This window comes from Odontesthes bonariensis, chromosome 5 (genome assembly GCF_027942865.1).
Source record: "Odontesthes bonariensis isolate fOdoBon6 chromosome 5, fOdoBon6.hap1, whole genome shotgun sequence".
In the NCBI taxonomy this organism is placed as follows: Eukaryota; Metazoa; Chordata; class Actinopteri; order Atheriniformes; family Atherinopsidae; genus Odontesthes; species Odontesthes bonariensis.
In genome coordinates, this window is record NC_134510.1 from 18,838,759 (window position 1) to 18,863,768 (window position 25,010).

At 40.7% G+C, this 25,010-nt stretch overlaps 1 protein-coding gene across 1 annotated transcript in view; it reads right to left on the minus strand.

The window, feature by feature from the left end:
• Positions 1-25,010, minus strand: part of cdkal1 (CDK5 regulatory subunit associated protein 1-like 1) — a 224,029-nt gene that overhangs the window by 127,817 nt on the left and 71,202 nt on the right. The window contains exons 6-8 of the mRNA XM_075465108.1: positions 24,234-24,282; positions 18,901-19,021; positions 2,095-2,198 (exon numbers count right to left, since the gene is read on the minus strand). Of these exons, the coding sequence (XP_075321223.1) occupies positions 2,095-2,198; positions 18,901-19,021; positions 24,234-24,282 (274 nt within the window). The remainder of the gene's footprint in view (positions 1-2,094; positions 2,199-18,900; positions 19,022-24,233; positions 24,283-25,010) is intronic.

The window sequence follows — 25,010 nt, forward strand, 5'->3', positions numbered from 1 at the left end:
CGAGATGAAACCTACTTATCACACGCTCACCGGTGAATGTGTGCATATGACTCTGTGCACGTAGGTGCATGTGTGAGAAAGCAGCTTGGTCAACAAGAATATAGGAACCCCACTGGCAGACTGGGTGTTTCAACAAGGACAAAGTGCTGTTTTAAGTTGGCCTTGTTTTTAAGCTGTAAGTTAGGCTGTGACTCGGCCCCCTGATAAGCAACAAAGGAACGACTCTGAAACCTTATTCCTCTCTCAGTGTCCATCTCTATTTCAGTCGAACTCCAACAGTCTAAAAATCACTACAGGCAGCACCTTCCACTTCCTTTTCTGAGATTTGAAAACAACTTCTAACTGTCTTTGTATCTCAAGTTTCCTGCGATGTAACGGACTGCGGCTTCAGAATATGAACAACACCGCCAGTGGTCACACTCTCACACACACACACACACACACACACAGAGCATCTAGCATTTTCTAGCGACTGCTGGTTTGATTGCTTGATTTAGCTCTTTTAGGTAATGATTAGTGCTCATTGTGCTCATCAGAGCTGTATCTTGAGTCTCACTTGGTATCTGTAACCGTTTCATAAATGTAAGCTGTAGCTGTATGTGCATGATATTATGAGACACCAATGGAAGTCACACGGGGTTTCCCCAAATATCAGAACGTTCTCCTTCTCCAACTTTCCTCATACAAGTGTAAAGGTCAGGTGTATTTTCAGACCGTTTCAATACATATTGCATGTGCGTTAAAAAACCTATAAACACACACTGATGTTCAAGCAGCTGGTGAGTTTGCCCTTGACTGCCCAGCCTGTGGCAGTGGCATGGATGCAGCTGTTTTAGAGGGTTCTGGGTGGGATTTGGGAAGACATGTCCTTGTCAAGGGTACATTCTTTTTTGGTGTTTTTTTTTTTTTTGTTAATCCCTTAAATAACTGAGAAACTGTCCAATCCGACACTTGGGTTACTACAAAAGAAACTTCTCTCCTTCTTTAAGTCGTCAAAACCGCCGAATTGGCAGTGCAGAAGCTGCTACCCGGGGCCCAGCGCAGAAAGTGATATTTTACAATCATACAGCACAGCTCGGTGTTAAACAAGAACAATTGTTTCTGTATCTAAACCACAGAAGAATACCTGGCACTTTAACATCAGGTTTTTATCTTGGAAGCATCATTATCACACTATGAAACCTGAAACCTCGTGTGCCAGTAGGCATCTCTGGAAAAGTATTGCAGGTGTGAGATGTAGTTGGTATTCCTTTTTTTTTTCTTTTTTTAGCAAACTGGATAAATCCAGAAGTAAGAATGCACCCTATATGTTGACTTATAATAAAGATAGGTGTGAAAATAGAAGAAAACTTTATTGTTTTGGTTTTTGTTCACCATTTTGTTGCTAAGAAGTTATCAGGGTGAGATCTTCAAAGGGAGCAGAGAGGCCTAATATTTAGACTGAACTGAACTTACTTATTCTGCTAAACTGCCTCTAAAACGGAAGTTGCTCGACTAATATTCCAACAACATATGCCAGCAACTGGTTGAATATGCAAGTTGCAGGCTGCATGACACAGTGGCCCCTCGATATGATAGCTGGCATCTTGGGTTATCTATGTGTAGACTTGCCCTTGACTGACCCGCCTGGGGCTCTGACAGAGGCATTTGATAGAGGCATAGCCTGCTGTGCAGTTAGGGATTCTGGGAGTTTGCTCTTAAGGAACAGATGCCAGGGCACAACGGCTGTTCCTCTGGCATCAAACTGGAGCCAACTGGCTGGACCCCTCTACCCAAGAACAAAAACATCAACATGTGTTACTAAAACCTCCTCATCTTATTAGGGCACACAGAGCCACTGAAATCATATTAAATCATAGGCACACTAAAACCTGAATCTAACCACACAACCAAACGCACCATGATACTTTATATTGACCCATTAAACTACAGCATGTAAATCATTAACATCAAACGGTATATGTACAAAAAATGCCCTCATCTCCACCTTCACTACCGCTTGAATCGTTATCATTTTCTTTTAAAGGCCCCAAAAACACAAACATTCAGAGTCCGGCTGTAAAAGTAGGTGCATGACGGAATAAATGTACTCACCCTGAAAAGACTGCCCGGCTCTCTCCACGAGCTCCTCTACAGGATAGCTGGCCAGGTCTCCTCTAGCGTGTTTAGTCTTGCAGTAGGTGCATGCATTCAGACACCTAGAGCCGCAGAAATAAGAACAGAAAGAAAAGATCTGAAGAGAGAGACATGGATGGATACTTTTACTGATGGCAAGACAAAGCAGAAAGGTGTCTTCTCCAAAACAACGTTCTGGAGGCTGCAGCTTATGACAGTTTGTCAAATTGACTCCAGTAGTTTCTCCTCCGTGTTCCTAATGAACTGGAGACTCATTTATAATCCATCCAAAAGCAAAGTGGCTAACGTGAACTGTAAATGTGAAAAGAAACTGAGGAAAGGAAAGAACGCATACAAATGGAAGGAAAAAAAAGACTTTTAAATTTCAAACGCGTGATGAATTCTGCGTTACTAGAGCCGAAGAGAGTGGAAACGGTCCTGCTGTCAAAGGCTTTAGCCCGATGGCGTTGAAAGAAGGAGTAACAGAAAAATGAATTAAAAAAACAAAAATATGAATAAATGAAGTAAAAAGGTTGCCTCATACCAGATGCAGAAGAATGGCAGGGTACGCATTCCAGTCAATACATTTTTCCAAGCTTGTAAATCACTGCCGAAAAGCATTGCAAAGTCTCTGTTGAAAGAATTTCACTGCATTTGGGTTTTATTTCTGACCTCCACTTTGTCATGCTCGGGCAAAAGTGTGCTCTTTTTTTCTCCCATTACAGCTCTTTTCAAAGATACATGTGTCTCGAAGTTGGGGCAACAGCTTAATTTAGTTGTGAAAAAACAGAATAACGCATATTAAGTGGTGGTTTTGCTCAAGGCCAGAGCTATACCAACTATGACTAATAATGGATCACATTTCAGCCACTCAAAGAAAAACAACATGACTGTCGATGAGCACAGCAGCACTAATAGAAGCTTTTGGCATCCACCAAAGATCAAAAGCTCCGACTCCTCTCCAACACAAAGTGCCACAAAGTTCGAATTGGCCCGCTTCGTGTACTCCAGCGCAGTGACAAAAACATCTTGCTGAAACATTGGGGGAGAAATAGCATTCTGTGCGGAGATGTAAGGCAACCACTATGAGGGTATGAAATCGGATATGTCATAGATAACAAGCATAAGCTCTGAATCTGTCCATGAAAAACTCTGGGAGACATAACTTGAAACAAACAGACCAACATATTCACATAACGTGTTTGTAAGCTGGATCGTGTAGATTATTCTAAATAAGACGACACTATCCTCGTGAAGTGGTTTGATTAAGAATAACACTTCTCAATTACCCGAGAAAGTAAGATGTTTGTCATATCGAAAGATCCGAGTAGGCAGTGCATCTGGATTGTTCCCACCACCCACTGAATGAGGTCTTTGAGAATGTGATGAATAACAACAGATCAAACTGAGAAAAGCATTTCTGAGAAAAGCATTTCTGAGAAAAGCATTTCTCTGAAAGCACAAACACAGTGTATTGACTTATTCAATACAATCTGCTTTCAAAAATGCCTCAAAATGTTTATTGTGAGGAAAGGAAAGATAATTTGACTGAGTTTCCATTGCCAATAGGTCTCAGATATTCACTGCATCACATTCACAGCGGGGCTCTGCTTCGCCAGTCCGATGTTGCGGGCGACTGAGCAGATTCATTGTCATGGTTGTGATAAAGCACAGAGGGTTTGTCAAAATCAAGTCATCTGTGAAAAATAAAGTTGAATCAATGATGAAACAAGTTCTCCCGTTAGTCGTAATACCTGTGGGACCCGGAATTCATCTTTACTGCACGTTTTACTTTAGCCACTGGAACAACCCAAACCGTTTCTTTGTAATCATATGGCCATACAACCAAAAATGACAGGAGCATTATTAATGTCACAAATCACCAAACACAGCAGAAGGAAAGAGAACAGAGCCATCTATCCAGCCGTCTCTTCCTTTTAGGGTATTGCTTGTCCTGGCTGAGGGCACTAAAGATGGTAGCTTGGTCACAGGACCTAGCTGTGGAGAAAACACAGACAGATGGGGCCCCGTGTGCATGTGCGCGCACACACACACACACACGCACAGAGACCCACACAGCACCAGGGGGTCCATCCATCTTAATGTGATCAGGCCCAGCTGAGTGGATCACACCAACATTAATCTCAAGAGACAGTCAGTGGCTTGGGTGTCTGTGTGTGTATTTGCATCAATTATTTGCGTGTGTTCATGAGCCTGTGTGGGTGCTCTGCTGCCGACCATTTGCCCGGTATCACAACAACACATTAGCAGTTTTCGACTTCTCCATTAGACTGAGCAGACTGTAACAACCAGTCAGCACCGACAGACTAACGGTGACAGAGGAAGAAGAAAACGTCGCTCTCCCTGACGAACACACACACGCATATTTGAATCGTGCTCCAGTTAGGCTGGAGGAGAGCACATTGCATCGACTTACAAACCCACCTTACTCTACCAGCAACATAAGTAAGTGGAAACAATAGAAACAACTTAGTGGAAACTTAACGACCAAAATCTGAATCATCTACAACACACCAGTGGTGTAAAAGAGTATTACAAATAAAACCAAACATTCTGTCGCCTTATCGTCTCTTTTCTACTTTAAATATGTTCTCCTTTTTGTCCCTGTTAATCAAACCACAGAGGTAATTGTTTTACCTGATGATAGCATAATTTATTAATGTGTTAGAATGAGAAAGGCTACCTCCCCAGTGTGTGTGAGTATGTGTGTGAGGTTTGGACACATAAGACTAATGTGTGCTTGAAGCCCTGAAAATGCAACTAAGAAAGGAAAACCTGAACTGTAACCCTCCCTGGACACACGCACGCCCACACACACACAAAATTTAGTTCCCTTTGCAGAGGCTCCCTTGTGCAGCATTTTAACAGCACAGACTGGGAATGAGATGAACATGAGAGGGTTTTCCCCACGATAAGAATTTAGTGTCTCGACATTAATTATAAAACTGCTCTATTCGTAAACAAATTGGGCCATTGGTGCATTTATATATGTGTGTGTGTGTGTGTGTGTGTGTGTGAGATCGTGGGGATTTGTATTGTGCCAGCTTCAAAATGCAATTATGAAAACAAAGCTTAAACTGTGATGGGGAAGTCTGAGCGCTTTGCAAATTGTAAAGCTAGATTATTCATTGTACTTATTGTTGAGACTGGGAGACGGGTGAAGTGGGTATATGAGCAAACAAAATCTTAAAACTCCTATTATAATACTGAACAATGCCACAAGCCCGTAAGTTTGCTGTTAGTGTCATCTCAAAGTCAAAGTGGAGGTGGCAAAATAACATGGAGTCAAGGAACAAAGAATGCTGACACAATGAAGCAAAGACCTATTAAGAGCAATGAATAGAAGGTGATTAGTGATTCAGAATGAGCTTGGCAGTTAAACCCACTCCAAATTATATGTGTGCGCTGCACACACACCAAAGACCCAGAAAAAGACAATATTCCATTTATTCTAGAAATAAAAGATAATCACGATTTGAATGACAATGTCAATACTAATAGCTTATCTTGGGGTTAACTAATATATATATATATATATATGTAGCATATGTGTGGGTGTGTGTGTATTTCTTTTTTATTTATTAATTTTTTAAGATCAACTGTCAAAAATTGTCAAAAAGAGTATCAATGTGTAAAAGATTGGTTTGAACTCTGAAACTCTGGCTCAAATGAAGACACAAAAGTCATGGGGCTCTCCCTTAACTTTTGTATCATGGTTTCTTTTGCATATTTGTCCATTTGTATGCTTTTCTCCCCCGTTTTTTAAAAATCATCAAGCAGTGTGTGTATGAGAGTGTTTTAATGCAGCTGGGGCCGGTTTCTCGCAGCATTCAATCGAGCCTTTGTGTCTAGCCTGTTGAATTCTGTTGTTGAGTGTCATGTTTCCAGTACCATACCCTGAAAGGGTTGTGTGTGTGTGTGTGTGTGTGTGTGTGTGTGTGTGTGTTGCAGGCTGACCTTAGTTTTCTACAACTACTACAGCAACTTTCCTTGTTGTTTTGACTGGAGAAAGCAGCATGTGAATGTGTGTAAGAGCACGTGCACTTGGGGGTGAAACCACAGCCACATGTCTGCATAGGAACTATGTTTTCTCAACTTCTTGTTTTTTCTGTAGGCAGTGTTTGCTTTAGATCAATCAGGCCATTGTGACTGGACAAGAATGGTATGATGTTTGTTACTTAACCTCCAGGCTTACTGATAAAGTCGGTTAAAGTGTTGCATTGAGATACAATGTGAAGTTGGACTCGCAGGCAGACTGATTCAGTGCTTGACCAACTAATGATCTCACCTGCTGCCCTTTTTGACCCCTTCGCAGTGTAAGTGACTGACCGGGACAATCAGTTTGCACTGCCAAGCGATCTGAATGTCACACAGACTTCACAGACTCACTCCTACACTCGGGAAATTGACAGAGGTCGATTCTTTGACAGTACCTGACATATAACAAGTCTGAGTGACCTGCTGATAATGAATTAGTGAGGGAATTAATAGCACCTGCTCCCGCAAGCAACTAACTGCCTGTCTGTCTCACCAAAGCCCTTTTTAGACGTGGAATACATAACACTGTGGGCTGTTACAGTGATGGAATTTGACCATTCTTCGACTAATGCTCCTCGGAGCTTCATTGTCATGGTATTTGCTCACAATATTTGCCATCTTATAAGAATACAAACCAAATGAAATTGAGAAAAACATACAAAATGAACACTGCTTGCAAGCAGTTGGATTGATCGTCATCATGTTTAAGCTTGGTGAAACGACAATGTGATAAAGGTCTGTCCGTGGCCTCTCGCTCATCAAGCTTTTATTGCGCTTCAAGTAAGGAGGAAGTTTTCAACTTAAGAAAAGTAGAATCTTTCAAAATAAAACAAAAAACTTGTATGTGGTTCACTGCAAAGCAACAGGGGGAACAATGTGGTAGAAAGTTTGGACTGCGGTGCTATTCATTTATTGACTGATGTGATGTTTATGATTGCACAGTCAAAGCTAACTTTGTTAAGTTAAGAAGAAATAGCTAAACGTTATCTGATCTGACCAAAGACTACAGTGTTATGCACATGAGGCCCATACGCTCAGACAGGTGCTTGATTCATAACTTTACTTTTACAAGGTCTCATAAAGCCTGCACAGTTTAAAGAGAAAGCAGAACATTGGTGAATGTCAGTCAGGTCAACATGAAGCTTACAAACTGCACAGGTTGGCTGGAACACGTGACCTCAGGCGTGATCAAAGCCCGAGTCATGTACTCCATTGTAGCAACTCTTAAATGAGTTTATATCACAAATATAGATCAGGGAACAGGAAAGTTCTATTTGTGTCAGATAAAGAGTGTTCCTGGCCAATAAAAAGAGATTCTTTAGCTAATGTTATGATCTCATCAGGTTTGTCCGCTGAAAGAGGCTAAATGATTAGAAAAGGGTTGGAACTTTTAAACCTTTGTAAATGTAAGCACTCGCACATTTAAGTGAAGACAGTCTTTTTTCCAAGCTGCCTATGTGTCCGTTTCGAGTCCAGTGCACTGGATCGAGGCAATGAAAAAAAAAAAAAAAAAAAAGGTTATTGTCTCAAGACTCTCGCTGAACTGCATGTGCACAGTTGCCCTTACTGACCAAATGACAAGCATCGGGTCAAATGCCTGATCACTTAAGTGATGCTTCAGTCTGATGACTGTTGACCATTTACCACTTGGAAGGAAGCATGGAGGAAACTAGATTGTAATAGTCTGTAAGAACAGTTGTGTGTGTGTGTGTGTGTGTGTGTGTGTGTGTGTGTGTGTGTGTGTGTGTGTGCACAAACTGTGTTTGCCTGTGACACACTGGGACTAATTCAGTTACTCGGAGGTTCTGTAGCGTAATACCTTGTAATGACACAAAATCTCATTTTGTCCAAGGAGACACATCAATCTTTTGGATATACTGTGGGGATCAGAGCCCCTTCTTTTGCGTGCATATAAAAAACATTGAATGGACATTGTCTGTGTGGATGTGTGTGTGTGTGTGTGTGTGTGTGTGTGTGTGTGTGTGCGTGCGTGCGTGCGCGTGTGCCTCTGTGTGCATAAGTCTTTGGCATATATTTGTGTGTTTGCGTGTTAAGCAGCGGGAAAGAGAGAAATGGAATAAAATGTCCGGACCACTGGAGCTGAAAACTACCCATACATTGGTTTGATAAACAGCAGGAAAGGCCACGATGGTACAAGGCTAGAAAAGGTGCATGTGAGTATGTGTTGTGTTGTGTGTGTGTGTGTGTGTGTGTGTGGGAGGGACAGAGCTTGGGAGCACGTCTGCATGTGATCATTTGTGTGTCAAGAGAGAAATGGAAAAGGAAAATGGGAATTCTTTTGTGGAGGAGTGTTTGTATGTGATGTACGTGTGCTAAAGTGCAGAATCAAAGGAGAATGTGTGCATGGTGGGCATCCATGCATTCCCGCAATTTTACACATGTATATATACGGGATCAGAAACGCTAGCACAACCAGCCCTCAACCCCCCCTGTAGTTCTACGTCTCTGAAGCACATCAGCACATTCTCTCCATCTTTTGTTACAGATTGATGCCTTTTCACTTGTGCTCCTTGGAGAAAAGTAAAGGAAAAAAAAGAGGAGGACAGATGATATCTTAAGTATAGCGGTTCAACTTATGCACTGCTTGTGAGATGGGGAAGAAGTCTGAACATATCTGATGTGAACTTAATTCACATACCCGAGCAGTTGTTGGAACAATCTACACAGAAGTCTAAAGTTAGAGGGCATATACCTGCGCTGATTGTTTATGAACATGTGAGCGCCGGAGTAAAAGAGAGCAGAAAAAAACATTCAAATCATAAATGAGTACATAGGCCTGGGTTCAATTTGTCAATTTGTCTCAGCTTGGCGAAAGACTTCCCATCCCTCCATTCGTCTCTATCTGCACCACAATCCACTTTGTCTTTGAAGCAGACTTTTATCTTCAAAAACAACGCCTCTATTCTTACAGTGACACCACTATTCTTCAGTGGTAATCTTTATCATACAGCGCACCACCAATGAGCTGTGCCGTGTCTTTATTACTCTGTCGTGTCAAGGCCTGTGGCATAAAAGCTACAATGTGCTGACTTTGACTGATCTCCACGCAGAAATTCTTGTAAAGGGAGCTAAGAAAAGAAATCCCCGAGTGAAGAAAGCTCCGAGGTACGGTGGATGGGACAGAACAAGTGAAGAAAAGAGGATTACTATCACTTTTGTTATGTAACATATAAGGAAGAACCAGAAAAGTTATTAACAATATATATTTATAAAAAAAAAAAAAAGAGTATCCAACTATTGATTAGGATATCAATTATAAGTGACATTGTTAAAGGGAAAGGCATTCCACTGTCCCCTTCTCTGCTCTGATCCTGCTGGACATGAGTCTACAGTGTGTACCGAACTTATAAGTGATGAAGTCAACAATGAGCACTTTGTAGTCTAAATGAGTATCTCGTGTTTCCCCCAACAGCAGTTTGCTGCAGATGCTGTGTAACTTCAAGTTGGCCTAGTTTTTGGAAAGTGTACATGAACAGTGCTACATCTGTTATGCCTGCTATCTTCTGAGCTTGTGCTTGTTTGCATGGATTGAACAAAAAGGTCTTCTTTCTTTTTTTTTTCTTTTTTTTTTCCTTTTTACAGTGACACCCATAATAAATACAAAATAGACATGGTTTAAGCATGACTGATCCACCCTGTTCCGCTACCCAGCAGAAAGCATGTATTAATACAAAAACAGCCACCGTATAGACATACTTACTATTTTCTAATTGTTCATTTCCTTAAACGGATGAACACACCCTAGAGGCACTCATATACATATACATACGCGGACCCAGTCTGATTCAAAATGGATAATAGTGCGTTTGCTTGAACTGCTATGACATCTGTTTAGGGTTGAGTTGTTATATATGGTGACACCTGCGCCTCCTCTGGCGCTTCTCCCGTCAGTGAACCATCTGACTCTGGAAGCGGGGCTGTTCTGACCGCCGTCAACTGCAGGTATGACGATGACCACTCAGAACTAGACACCACTCCATTTCAAAAATTTAAAAAGTTTCCTGGATATTTTTGCCACAACATCTAATCAAACTGTAGATTGAAGAGCTACCCAGTAGATTTTTACCACAGACCTTTTTAAGCTGTGTGCCACTTCTGACCCGCTCCAAATGCCAACACAGTAACTAGGGCTCTTCCTGTGTAGCATGTAGCTTTAAGGTGGAGTCTTCTCGTTTTCACAGCTCCTCGACATGTTTATTTCAGTGATCCAACCAACCATTTCTTGTTAAATTTCCCCACTGCTTAACAATCCCCAGCTCCAAACGCGTTCTTCCTACACTGTTAAGTTAACAGCTGACAGTATGTGAAGATCAGAAAAAAGAAGAGAAATAAAAGTAGAACCCAACGACATCCACTCGTGTCAGATAGTAATCAGATAAAGAGCAAAAATGAGTAAATACTGCTCTTTTCTTAAACTAAGAAGTTTACTTTTGACATGAAGAAGAATGCTCATAAAGCTTAATACTCGAGTCTGATCACATGCTTTTTATTTATTCATTTTTTCCCTATTAAACGAGTTGAACATACCAAATCTAATTCTCTACCAGATGGCTTAAGGCTTGAACTGAAAGGCAAACGTACATCAAATTTAGTGGGGTTGATAAGATCAACTATTTCCACGTTTTGGCCAGAAAAGTGGATGGAGAAGTTGAGGCAGACTGATGAAAATCAAAGGACATATTGCACAATGTCAGAATTTACTTGATAAGGACTAAGCCTGAAATGCAGAAGCAGTGTGTGGAAAACTGAGCACACTCCATGAGTCAAAGGCTTGTAGAACCACGTTTAGCAGCAATAATTTGAAGTAATTGTTGACTGTATTCATGTAATGAGTCTCTGATGTTACAGTGGAAGAGTTTTTGGCCCTCTCTTCCACACAAAGGTTTGTTTATGCACAGTCTTTAATCTCCTCTGGGATTTGAGAGGGGCACTGAAATACCTCGATTCTTTCTTCCTCAACCATTCAGTTGTCGAGCTGCCGGTGTACTTGGGATCGTTGCTCTATTTCCTGACCCCAATTTTGGCAAATAAATAAATAACTAAAACAATCTCAGAATATTAGCACAAACGCTAACAGTTTTGCAAACCTAAGCTGCGCTGCCGTCTTCTGTTAAGAGAGAAGATGATTTCTGCTGGCAGCCCTTCCAAACAAGCCACGGTTGTGCAGTCTTTCTCTACTGATACAGTCATGAGGTTTAACATTTAACGTGCCTCCTGAGGCCTGCAGTTTGTTTTTTTCTTCTTCTTTGCAGTGAGAATTACACGGTCTGACCTCGGGGTGACCTTGCTGGGACGTCCACTTTTGGGGAGAGTGCCAACTGCCTTGAAAGTTTTCCACTTGTGAATCATCCTGCTCGCTGCAGTATGATGCACTCCAAAGGATTTGGAAATGGCCTTATAACCTTTCCACAGATTGATGGGCAGCAACAATTGCTTCTCTAAGATCATTGCAGATGTCTTTCCTCCTTGGCATTGTGCCAACACACGGCTGAATTTAAGCAAATTGTCACTTCAGCTTTTGTAAGAAGGTGGACACACTTGCTGATGATCAGTTAATCAAATGCATTTGATTAGCAGCACCTTTCAAATCTTTTTCTTCTGCATTTGCACCATCCAAGTGTGAACAACAAAAAGAGGTTTTTGAGGTTTTCTGAAATCATAACAATAGCGCCTACAAACCAGTTTTTCCTACGATCGGCTAACTTTTCTTAGCCTATGCTATACCGAATTGCGAAACAACTCTATTTTGTCGTCTCGCTACGTCTGCTCAGAAATTTCTTCTCTTCCCATTTCGATTATTGATTATTTCAGAGTGTCAGCATGGGAATTTCTTTGTTCTTTTTGTTTGTTCGTTTCCCCTCAAATGGACGGAAAGATATCCCTGTTGAAAAATATCACGCAACAATGGCAACACTGAATTATGTTTCTGTGAGATGGATAAATATTTTCACATGAGTGTCAGAGGTGAAAAAACAAAATTAGGTGAATCGAATAGAGGAAGCAGAGCACAGAAAAAAGAATAAAATGTTGTTTGGGCTCCAAGGTTATCCATTATACTCTCTGCATAGGTGAAGCCTCAAAGAGCAAGAAATTTCCCTTCTCCTGTAATGAAAACCAAGCCTATTGAAATCAAATCCTTCAATGTTTGCCACTATTCATGAGATGTCAGCATCTCCATTTGTCAACCCTTTCCAAGCTCAACACTGCGAGCGTCTGAAGGACGATGTGCAGAAGGTAACTAAAGAAAGAAATTAGCCCAGAAGTGGCGTGGCACATCTAAGAAAATTCATATTCCAAAGGCAAACGAAACAGCTTTGGTCAAATCATTTTAAAATATTTGCTCCTTGCATGATTGAGTATTACTCGCAGGCGGTTTAACACAAGGACATCCATTTACATTAATTCACATTTAAATTATATACTGCAAGGTATTTGCTGCCAGGTCATGGCTTTGTGCAACCTGATAGTATTTCTTCAATCATTCAAACATTTAAAGGGGAACTGCGATATTTTCAACATTAAGCCTCTTTTCTGAGTTGTCTGCAATGTTTTAGAACCCCCCTCACCACTTTTTTGATGTTACACTGTCGTGTTTTATTTGGCAGCTCGTTCATGCTCAAACTATTTTCTTAGCGGTGGCGGAGTAATATCAACGAACATCCAGTACAAAATGTCAAATAAAACACGACAGAAGCAACTTTTCGCAACAAAATTTGATATGGATTACCAGTGCACACCAGTAACCACTCCAGTGAGTTGATGATTTTGAAAACAGATGTTTATGGTGCTTTTACGGACCTTTTTGGACATGCATGTGACTTGCCGTTCTGAAGCAGGTTGAGATGAATCAAAATTAGGCAAATACCGGAGACAGCAGTAAACATCAAAAAAGCGGTGAGGGGGGTTCTAAAACATTGCAGACAACTCAGAAAAGAGGCCTAATGTTGAAAATACCGCAGTTCTCCTTTAAGAGAAACAAGCAGCCCCCTGTATCCTTGCCTTCTACCTGCCTGTCGCAAAACAGCTGATGAAGACCGTTACTGGTCTGGGGTCATAGCTGAAGATCAGTAACACCTGACTTCAGCACATTGCAATAACACTGACAAAGATTAGGGTGCCAAAAATGCAACTGAATAGAGAACGGGGGAAGAGCTAATGAAATGTAACGAGCTGTAACAGTGCAACGAAAGAAGCTTTTTTTTTCTCTCCTCTTCTTTTAATGCCTCGGCTCTAATGATAAAGGTTCACACTGTTAGGTTTAACAGACACGGCAACAAATAAACACCATTTTAATGACGCCCCCTGACTGGGAGGTTGTAAATTCCTCGTCTCTGATGCTGAAGTGGGACCACTGATTCTTTTAACAAAAGGACTCGCACTCTCACTAATAACACTGTATGCCTGAGGACAGTCTGACGCACACACACACACACACACACACACACATAAAACACACAAAGAAGCAGAATGAACTGCTGGTGTAGCCTAAGGCAAAACACACACATGCACGCACAGGCTTTCTTGGTATGAAGTCTGCTAAAACTGCGAGTCGAAACAGAGCTTCCTAGGTTTGGCTGTTTCTTTTTTCGGTTGATAAACGCCACTGGGTAGAAATATGAATAAAATTCACATTTACAATCTGAAATTGCAAGCATTCTCTGAATAAAACGGGCATCTATTCTGCTCTATTTGGGAAAGAAAAACTTCCACTGCACTCCCTCTGCTATCACTGCTGTGATGGGACGGTTCTGCCTCCATCACATCAAAGCAAAAACCTGCAGAAATGAAAGAACAAACACAGCATACTCGGCTTAAAAAAATTTCACATGGACTCATATGGTCATATATGAGCAAGACGGCTGGTTATATTTGTGCTTTCCTTCCGTCTCCTGTTCGTGACTAATTTGCTGTTTGTTACGACTGTTTTTATTGAACCCGTCAGCAACGCAGCGCAGCCTATTTGAGTCCCACTAAAACCAGCTGATGAAATGGAGCCTGATGCAAGTTTGCCATGAAGAGACATTTCTAAAGTTGGATTTAAATTTGCTTTGCTTAAGATATAGAGCCAGCATCAGAGGCAAAAGTAGGCTGGCGTTCCTTTACTCTTCTCATTCCAACATTAACTAAATCCTCTCCAGTGCTTCAAGAATCTTACCGAAAAGCCCCGTTTTATGCATCAAACACACACATTTCTTGTACTAGAGCCGTTTCCTTCACAGCATCTTAAAACATGCGCATAAAGAATTCATTTAGATTGTGTATAAAAAATTGAATGCATCGTCTTTGACAAATCATGTGATATTTGCTTTTCATGTCCGTACATATAGAATATGCTCTGTGTTTGAGAGAGAACAAAAGCATTTTAATGAAAGAAAAAGAAATGCATTTCTAAACAAATCTCTTGACAACCACTGCTCACAACAGTATCATTGTAGCACGCTTCTAATGGAGTGAATCTTCAAAGTATATTCCTCTTTTCTTTCCATTCATATTAACAACTTAAAATGACTAAAGTACTAATGGCCCAGGAAAAACCTGACAATGTCCCTTTATTACAAAGCCGGGGGGCTATTTAAGGCCTGGGCTTGACTAAGTTAAATGTTTTTTCTGATGGGGATGAAATTACCTTAGTAGAAAAAAAAAGCCAATTTAATTTGGATTTAATAGGTGCAAATGAAATTAATATGCAACTTAATGAAACTAATATTGTGAATCAATTTGAACCCAAAATTAAATTTTCGAGGGTAATCCCAGGTGAGACACTACGGCAGGCTGTTGTGAGGATCTGCACTCATTAAGTGAACGGGGTAATAAAGAGGGTTCATCTGTCATATGCAGGCCGTGGGCGGAATAATTGGAAAGACTGGCAAAAGATGGATTTCACTTAAGCGTATTAATATTGAGACGATCGCTGCCTATCGCCAAAATGTGTCCGAAGGGTTCGAGAAACCGCGTCGACTTCAAAGAGGCATGAAGGTGGACGGTTGAAAAAGGTAAAAGCCACAAAATATTGTAGAGCTTTTTTTCTTTTACTTCCTTTCCTCCTCATCCAAATGCTGAGAAAGCTACTAAACTGATGGGTGGGAAACCTGGGATATCAAAGAGCCGTTTTCCTTACATCGAACTGAACCATTCTCAGCTGTGAGGTGCTCATCTACAACGATGAGTGTTGCTGAACTCAGCAATGTGTTTCTGAACGTTTTAGCTTCAAACAAAAAAATCAAAAGTCAAAGTCAAAGAACAAAAAGGAAAGGATGTGACCAATTTCCAATTGGCTTGTTTAACTGTAACGAGATCCTCGGAACTGAGCACATCGATATCTATTCTTTTTAATAGTTTCTTTGCAGAATGAGCTGTTCAACATGGTGGCACCGTGCATAACACTGGACACAAAACTACCCAGTATGTGTGTGTGTAAATTGTTTATTGTGTGGGGTGAGTGCATGTCTGGCTTTTGGTACAAAAGTGTTTGAAACCGTGCACCACAGCAGATGAAAAAGAGCGTAAATAGTTGCTGTTGGTTTATAGAGATGCTCTCGGGAATCACAATTTATGCGTTTGGGATCCTTGCGCACAGATGGGATATTCATGTCTTATGCTTGGCAACCCGTCCCCACAGATGTGATTTCATTAAATCGTTCATTTCTGACTTTGAAGAGCAAAAATCTGGAGTTTTCACGTCACAATTAAAGGTTGGCTTGGCTTGCTAGGAAAATCGGCTGTGGGAGCATCGGAAAAAATAAGAAAAACCTAAAGTTTCACCCTAAAGGTATTAGCTACAATGGTAACAAATGGAAAAAGAAGAAAAAAACTTCAAGTCACGCTACAGCATGTAATGAAAAATGGCCATTGCTTCCAGAGTGCTTTTACAAGGTATCATCCATACCAGTTTCTACCTCACTGGTTTGAAACATCCATCAAATACTTGTTCCGAGTAGTTTAACCAGTCTGTTATGGGACATGAGAAACCTTCCGCATCTTTAGCTGCACACATCTCTGGAAAGAATCTAACGTTACGGTGGCAGTGAAAAAAATAAAAAATACAGGTATCTATTCAACTGCATCACAACCTGTTGCCCTTTTTCTGCCATCAAAATGTTTTGCGTTTGAAGACTTCTTAAGGATCTGAGAACATCCTGTGGTGGATGAACTCTAATCTGAGGATGACATAAACTTGACATTTAGCAAGGAAACATGAGAGAAGAGAGAGGGGAAGGCAGCTTAACTGAATCCACGTGCTCATCACAAAAAAAAACAAATTGGTAACAAACTGGAGGCATCAAAGGCCACACACACAAAGAAAACTGAGTGGTTTCATATTTTCTATTTGACGCAGGAAGAGTCTGGATTAAAGCTACAAGTGATGCTGTGTGTGCGAGTCCCTGCGTGACACACAAGGATCTCTCTGTTTCTACAGCTGGCAAATGTCACCAATGATGTCATCGCTACCACAGAGGGACATAATAAAAACAGATTATCTAAAAATAGAACCTTTAAAGGACACATTCCCTCTAATTTCCTTAAATTAGGAAGGCCGTATCAAATTAGTGGCAGCAGCTATTGACCATCTTAAAGAAAAGCCAACATCAAGCCTGGAGTTTTTTAGTAACAGTGGGGTTATTTTTGGGAGAACAGAGGATTCCTCCAGTCAATTATACCTGTAATCCACTGTTCTACTACAAAGCTTCCAGTGTAAAAGAGTAAAAACAAGGCGATTTATCTGAATCTTTGATATAAAAAAAAAAATTTTAAAAGAAAAGAGGGGGGAAAAATGCGGCGAGAACAATTGAATCAAAAGCAGACCTCCTGCTGGAGGGAAATTGGCCAGACTAACATGAGCACAGACACACACATACCACAACACAGAGTTTGGTTGAATTATTAGCACCCCTGATTTTTTGTCAAAAATTCCAAAATACATCCAAAAGCAAACGCAAACTAAACAGTTATATAAAATCCGAATATTGTCATTAAAAGTTCAAAGTCTTTCCAAAGGCTACGAGGCACTCGTAGTTGTTATTACTTGTAATGTTATTAAGACGTTTCACTAAAATGAAAAGATGCTTTAAGACTGAAGCGCTATGGATAAAGTCAGTGAGAGAAGTCTGTGGTAAATACACAGCAAACATTGGACCAAGCCGGGCGTCGTGGCCGGAGCGCAACTGAAAGAAAGTTCCAAAGAGTCTTCATGTGTGAATGATCAAGGACAAGCCACAATCTTTGTTTTTCCTTGAAAAAACTGAGGTTACACTTGGTGGAGGTTTGCACACTTCTGGAACTGAAAGCACTAACTGGGATTATCAAAGGAATCGTGACATCTAAAAACAATTACTATGGTACTTCAAAGAGAAATATGTAGCCTTAGTTTCAGAAAAACTAGCTCAGAGGCAAAGAGTTTGTGTCTTTGAGCAGGACAGGTAGCTGAGTCAAACATCTAATATCGCCAAATAATGACGGAGGAGGAAAGGATGGACCTTTTGAAATTGTCTTGTAATGAGTCCTCATCAAAATCACTTTGAAAACCCCTGAAGGGACCTGACGAAAAAAAAGCAGATTTCTTTAAAAGCTTGAGCACGTGGAAGAATGGCAAAACTACAGGTCCAAGTGGCTTCGGGAAACAAAAAACATCAAGAGGCTTTCTTAGTTACCCACATTTTAGTGACAACATGAGTATTTAGCTATTCTACAATAAATAATAACAAAAGTAGTAAGCCAATAACTTCGTATAGCTACATTTTGTGGTTTTGTTTTGTCTTTTTTTCTATAAAAAAAGCTCAATTCTGTGCTGAATCTATCTGAGAAATGGTGGTTAAACCGACTGGGTCACCGCTTTCTCTTGTCACTTTATTGTATATCCAAAGATGTCCAACAAGCTTATTTATATCACTGTAAAAGTGGAAAAAGAAAGCTAATCGTGACATTTAGTTTCTTTCTTTTATAGTGAAGATAAACTTAGAACTTTGTCTAGAAGCTATTTGCCTGCTTGTTTTGTGAGTCGAGCCACTAATGTACAGACACATGCAATACGATGACTGATGGATTATCATCAGTACAGGTCCGAGCACAGCGGAATTAGTGTGTCGTAACCATTTTGAACTACCCCGCTGAGAATACAGCCATGGGCTACGGGAGAGATGTATTTCTGTAAGCAACGAGAAATTAACCAATAAAAATGTGGCTATAACAGGGAATGTGTCTGTGCTTGTGCATCTGAACACGTGAAATGCTGACCTCTCTATCCATCCAGAAAATCTATAAGATTAATCTACATTTATATTTCTATCTACACTATAAAATGGGACTTACAAGCTAACCGTTGATCTGCATGGTAATCAAAATGACATGGAGCAGAGGTGCCTGCTGCACACGAGGCAGAATAACAGCTATGATGGACAAAGCTTCACTGGAACAGGTTCGTTTTAGGAGCCAAATAGAGCCTTGAAAAAGTACTGGCACTTGTTGGCTCTCTGTTAAAGTTGATTTATGTTGGCCAAAAGCTCCATATGCGCATGAACATAGCTGCAGACTACACAAATCCAAAGCACACCTATGACCGGATCAAATTAGAAGCAAAGAGGGGAGAGAGTGAGGGAGGGCAACATGCACACACGGTCAACCGTAACGGCAGGGAGGCAGCAGAATTGAATTCAGGTAAAGCTGAAAATTTTATGAGCTGCGTTCTCTGCTTGAGTGTCTGTGTCCTACCCGGTGTTAATGGAGATGATTTCAATGAGAGGGTTCTTCCTGATCTTAGGCAGGTCCAGTCTAGCTCCTCCAAGTCTCCGGCGTCCGTCTTTCTTCTGACCCAGCAGGCGAACCGAGTGACCTGGGACACAACCAACAAATATCACCTCACAACATATCCACTTTTCAAAACTCCCCCACCAAGACAACGCAAAACAGAATAATTATCATTGTTATTATCATCATTGCCCCTTCTGATCAGGCTTTTTAGTGACCACCAGCAAAATCCTGCAGGACAAATATCGGCTGCTTATGATTAATGCCCAATCTATAGCAGCACCCTAAATCGATCTACAGTTACGCCGCACTTGTTTCTCAGAAAAGATGAAACTTTGGAAAACGTGAGGAACAATTAGGACTATTTGAGCCTAGTTCAGCACACACATGTAGGAGTGATTCAAACCCCAAACGCATTATCTGGGTCTGTTAATCTGACTATGAAAGCTTCGATTCAATCGGACTTTAAGATCAGACTCGTCTGGTTTTGGTTGGACTAACACGGTAATTTGTTGTTGTTTTTTTTTTTAAATGTCAACAGTTGAGTCTTATATTTAATAATGTCCGGCTTTTGCTAAGCGGAAATGGTTTGCAAAAGTCTCTCATCTTGAACCATCCAATAGGCTACCAGCTGCAGCCGTGTGAGATGGAGGTGCTGAGGGATGGAATTGTCTTTCTGTTTTCATCCGCTTTACGAGGATCTCCTGGGAAGGTGGGATCAGGGCATGAAGCATGGTTATCAATTGGTAGATAAAAATGACAATCTGCCCCAGAGGAGCACAAAAAGCCAGTCGGTGAGGCGTGACTTGTCTTAATATCCCAGAACAAGCAAGGAAATGAGAAAGCTTCCCCCGTGGAAAACAGCTGGGACTTTGAGCACATTTGGCTCCTCAATATCTCCGCGTCTGCCTGAGGTCAAGAAACAAGGACCCAAAAAACTGTTGCATGTTTTACCATTCTTTATTCTGTGGCAACTGTTTTATCTGTCGATGGATCGTTTCAGCCTTTTATCAACTCAGTCAGAACTGATACAACTTAAGCATATACCTGTTACACATAAACAGATGGCGCTTGAGGGGTTACTAGGTTAAAGTTTCACTGTGTAACATTTATGAGGGTAGTTAAGAGAAAACCTGTTCCAACATATTGGTACAAAATACATAATTACATAGAGAGATTTGTCAGGAGAAAACAATTACTTATACTGTATGTTGCCGGAGTTCTAGATGTTTCTCAAAATTATGAGGCTGTCCATTCTAATACAACGAAGAAATTGCCATTCCCCGTGTATTCTTTTCGTTTTTTTTCCCCCTCCAAAGCTGAACAGGATCCCTGTCGTGGTAACCGCAGAAGAAGCCTAGAAATAATCTCAGTACCGGTATGGAGTCACTCCAGGAATGTACCCAAACCCAAATTAAATTTCAGGGTGCAGGAATAAAATAAGAGAGCTTACATGAGTTCCTGAACAACAGCAAAGCAAGCTTCACTATTTGTCATCTCAATTACAAAGTTAAGAAAGTCCAACTGCTGTGATGAGCAACTCCACAAAGAGGCAGACCTCACACACTGTCCTTCTTCTTTCCCTCCTATAGTTTTTCCAATCCATCTTTTTTTGTCCCCTCCTCTTGGTAAATAGATACAAACCAAGAGAATGTTCTTCTTTCCTCTCATAATTGCCTTTTAAAACATGATTGAGAAAAAGAGACGAGGGTAAGGGGAAGGATAGATGGATGGAAAGATACATGAGCGATGATAGAAAAAAATAAAAGATGAAAGATGTACAGGAGAGCCAGATGGATGGTTGGGTGGGAGAGGTAGAGAGCTAAAAGGATGACCTGTTGACCTGTATCTGATGTCTCATAAGTGGTTGGTCTTGTGCTCTCTGGTTCGATTGTAAAGCAGTGGGGCAGGACTTCGGGGGGTGGGGACACAGATGGCAGATGAGGGGTGTAAAATATTCTTTCAATATAACAATTTATATATATATGGCTGTCGCTGGGGGAAAAAAGCTGTTTATTTTTTCTGTTAATGTCAGTCAGATTGCTTTTGTTTGACGTATCACTTGATGAACACGTTGATAACACATGTTCCATGATGCGTCTTAATGTAGAATGCTAAAATGCTGATAATAGAAACGTTCCCACAGAAAGTCACACATGAAGCTTTTGATGTTTGATGTAAAAAAAAAAAAAAAAAATCAAAATATCTTCCTTAGATCACATCCTGAGCATTAAAAACTTTGTTAACTTTCTGTCTCCTGATGCATGTTCTTCGTTTCTGCTTTCTTCTTACCTGTCCAGCCACACATCCATACTTCAGCCACACACCCATACTCCAGCGCCGGTACAGCCAAACAGTTTGTTTATACAGGGGAAATAAGGATCATAAGGGTGTATGGGTCCCATATAGCCCCTGATCTGTAGCTACATCCATATATTAGCCCGTCTAACCTCCGCTGCCCCGTTTCTATGTGACTCGCAAACACTCAATCTAAAATGCTTTTAAAGGATGAAAGAATATGAGGTGAAAGGAATCTTCCAAGGCTATCCCTCTCAGAGAGAAGAACATCAATATTAGAAGGCTAATAAAGAAGGAAAAGACGTTGCAACAGTCAGGAAAAAAATGTACAAGTTACTTGGAAGATCAGACCAAGAGTAAATGTGTTTTTTCTCGCCTTTGTGCGGGGCATGAACACATCTTTTGTTGAGTAAAAATGTCAACATTTATTTGTATTCGTTTTATACCTCAAAACCAGCGTTGCCCTTGTAAAAAAAAACAAAACAAACAAAAAAAAAAAACTTAGTTTTCACTGGGAACAGGAACAGCCGATTCTGATATTCAAAGCCTTTATCGAGCAACTTTATTAACTGATGCACTGCTTTTAATAAGATTATATGAGAAGAATTCAATGGAGAGATGAAAAGGTATCTATGATTTGACAACAAGAGTCAAGGCCAAGAGTCCCAAAGCACCAGATCGTCAAAGCATGAGGCGGCAAGCCGTCCAGCAAAAAGTAAAAAGAAAAAAAAAAGGGGGGGGGGAATGCTCACACACACATAAACACTCGGGGGGGAAAAAGGTTGGCTGTGTTCGGAAGAAACTACCTGGCTGTCAGATGTAGGCTCCATGTCTGCCCGTTGCTCGTTTGGATTGGATTGGATTAACACTCATTTGGAAACATTTATTAAACTCGTGGTAACACAAGGGCTTGTAGACAACTCCAGTGAAGTCATCTTTGCTGTACTGTAAAGTTGCTTTTCTGCGGACATCTGCTCACAGTTTGCTGTGCTGACATTATCAAGTGAGCGCTAGGTTTTTGTTTAGATCTTATACTTGAGCGTGTGTGATCCGACCTGCATATGAAGCCTCAACCGCTCCAAAAAGAGCACTAGTTACTTGACTTAACTCCAGTTCTGTGCACGAGATGGTTTGAGATGGTGCCTCTCTCCTCTCCTCTTACAAATAATAACCATTAGCTCTTCTGATTAGCCTTTTTAGCAACCCCCGATCCCATAAATTCTGATTGACTGGAGAATCGGCATTAAGGGGAAAACAAAACACAGATAAATGTGCAGTTACTGATATAAAACTGCATCTGGCTTGCCTTAAAAAAAAAAAAAATAAATCATTCAACTGTGCAAGCTTGTGACCACGGTAACAAAACCAAACACCAAATCACTAAAAGTGTGAAAAGGTAAGCAAAACAAGACCAAGCAGCAGAAACTGAAATGTGTGCATCTGTCTAAATGAAGTGATTGCACACTCAATAAGCCAGCCAGAGGTAACGTTAAAGGATAACAACATGCCCTGTCCTTTACAAAAGGTAATAACTTGAACTTCGTATCACAGATGCAGCATAATTAAAAGCAGTTATACAGTAGTCAGGAATTTGTATAAACTGACAGATGTAAACTCCGAGATAAACTGGGCCCTAAACAGAAGACAGTCACACGGCATAAAAGTATACTCTGTGCTCTAAGTCATGTGGAAAACAAACCTGTGAGCAGTTTTGGCACAACAAAGACCTGCCACTATTAGCAGTTCATTGAAGTAAGTATTTTAGTAGCCATTATGTAAGGCAAATCCCCTTGCTTAAAAAGGTTTATGCCCGAGCCTTCGAGACAAAATAACAGCTCTCAGTTTATACGAGGTCATAAAGAACTGTAATGATACTGGGGAAATTGGTTTCTGTGGAGGGGGCGACGGCGGGAGGAGAAAGGGAGGGAATGGGGTAGTTAGGAGGCATAGGGAGACAAAAAAAAAAAGAAAGAGAAAAGATCAAAAGATGCTAAGAGTGAAAGAGATGTAGACACAAAAAAAGAGAAGAAAACACAAATCATAGAGAAGAAATGGAGGGGGAAAAAAGTTGCCGTGTGTACATGTGAATGTGCACGTGAGTATATCCAGGCAATTGTGAGTTGATGGCACATTGTAAAATTAAGCCTTAGTTCAGCTGTCCTTCATTAGAATGAGGCCTGCAGTGCAAACTGGTTACTCATGGACTCACACAAGCAGTGTAAACTCAATCTGTTCTGTATTAGGGAACAGCTGGGGGTACATGACAGCTTGACTGGACTCTCACATTGTAAACTCTCTCTGACCTTCATTAAACAGTTAAGTGCAGTGGTTCACAAACCATTTAAATGGATGACCTAATCACTGCCATGTGAGTCTGTGAGTGAGCTTCACAGACAGGGAAGACCACTTAATAAGCGGGAAGACGAGACGGGATCCAACAGCAGCCCAATGAGTTGGATTTGAAATGCATTCGTACTATTAATCTTTATCAAAGCAGAAAAATGACTATGACTATTGTTGTTGTAAACTTAAACCATGAAAAAACAGTAAATTAAGTACCTCTGCGGTATTTTTTAATATCAACTTAAAGCATCTCTTCGAATAATACAACAGATACAATCTTTTCACTGACAATGACTCTGATCCATGTGATTGAAAATGTCTGGAAAATTCGAGAATATAGGGCAATTAAGGACGACATTAAAGCTATTTGCTGTACTCTGACTCTTGACAGTCAAGTCACTCGTTGCCCTTGTGTTCTCCTAATCAGAAGACAGACTCCTTTATTAAAAAATAATTCATATGAAGGTGAAGCGCAAAAACTTAATTCCCCTTCCTAACAGAGGACTCATTTATCCATTCACTCTTTCCTTGATCAATGCGTTGCTGCTCACACACTCAATCAAATACATAGTGTGTGTATGCATGTGTGCGTGTGTGTGTGTGTGTGTGTGTGTGTGTGTGTGTGTGTGTGTGTGCGTCCTCGCAGGCTGAAATACCTTTAACAGCCTCATCCACTACTTCCACCACTCGATCAATCTGTTGGACCTGAAATACAGACGGAGACGCATGGGAGAAGTTTATTGATGCTGACAAACCAAGTCCACACAGTCAAACACAAGATATCGACAACGAGCCAACACACTTCTACTGATCCAAGTTTAGACGCGGCGGGCATGTAAATATACACTAAGGCAGCGTGCAAAAAGTGAAAAGACAAACAAGAGAAAAACAATAAAATCACAGTGAGCTTTCTGCAGTTAGGTTTAAGTTATATGGATTTCCTAAATGCCACTGATTATGTATGTACATAGGCGCGACACATTGTTGGGTATGTATTGACAGACACTATAGAAGGGATGGATGTGAGCCGAGGAGCAGAGAGGTAGAGATGGTGGCAGAAAAAAAATGGTCACGTCGGTAATGATACAGCAACGCATGAGATCATTAAAGAACTAAATAAGAATTTTGTTCAAATCAAGATGATAGGATGATGACAAGATAAGATAAGAAATACAATGAGGCTACAAGAGGGTTGAGTTAAATTTAAAAAGAAAAGAGAGAGAGAGAGAGAATATTTCATAGAGAAAAGCCTTGATTTGACTAGTCTACCATTCTTGATAAATAATGTGATGTGGAGAAAGAATGAATGAAAAAGAAAGACATCCCCTGAGAACTAAAGAGGTGAGAGAAAAAAAAATTATATAATTTTTTCCCCCTGAAATGATTTCCCTTTCATTTCCCCCAGTATCCGTCCCAGCTCTTATTCTCTCACT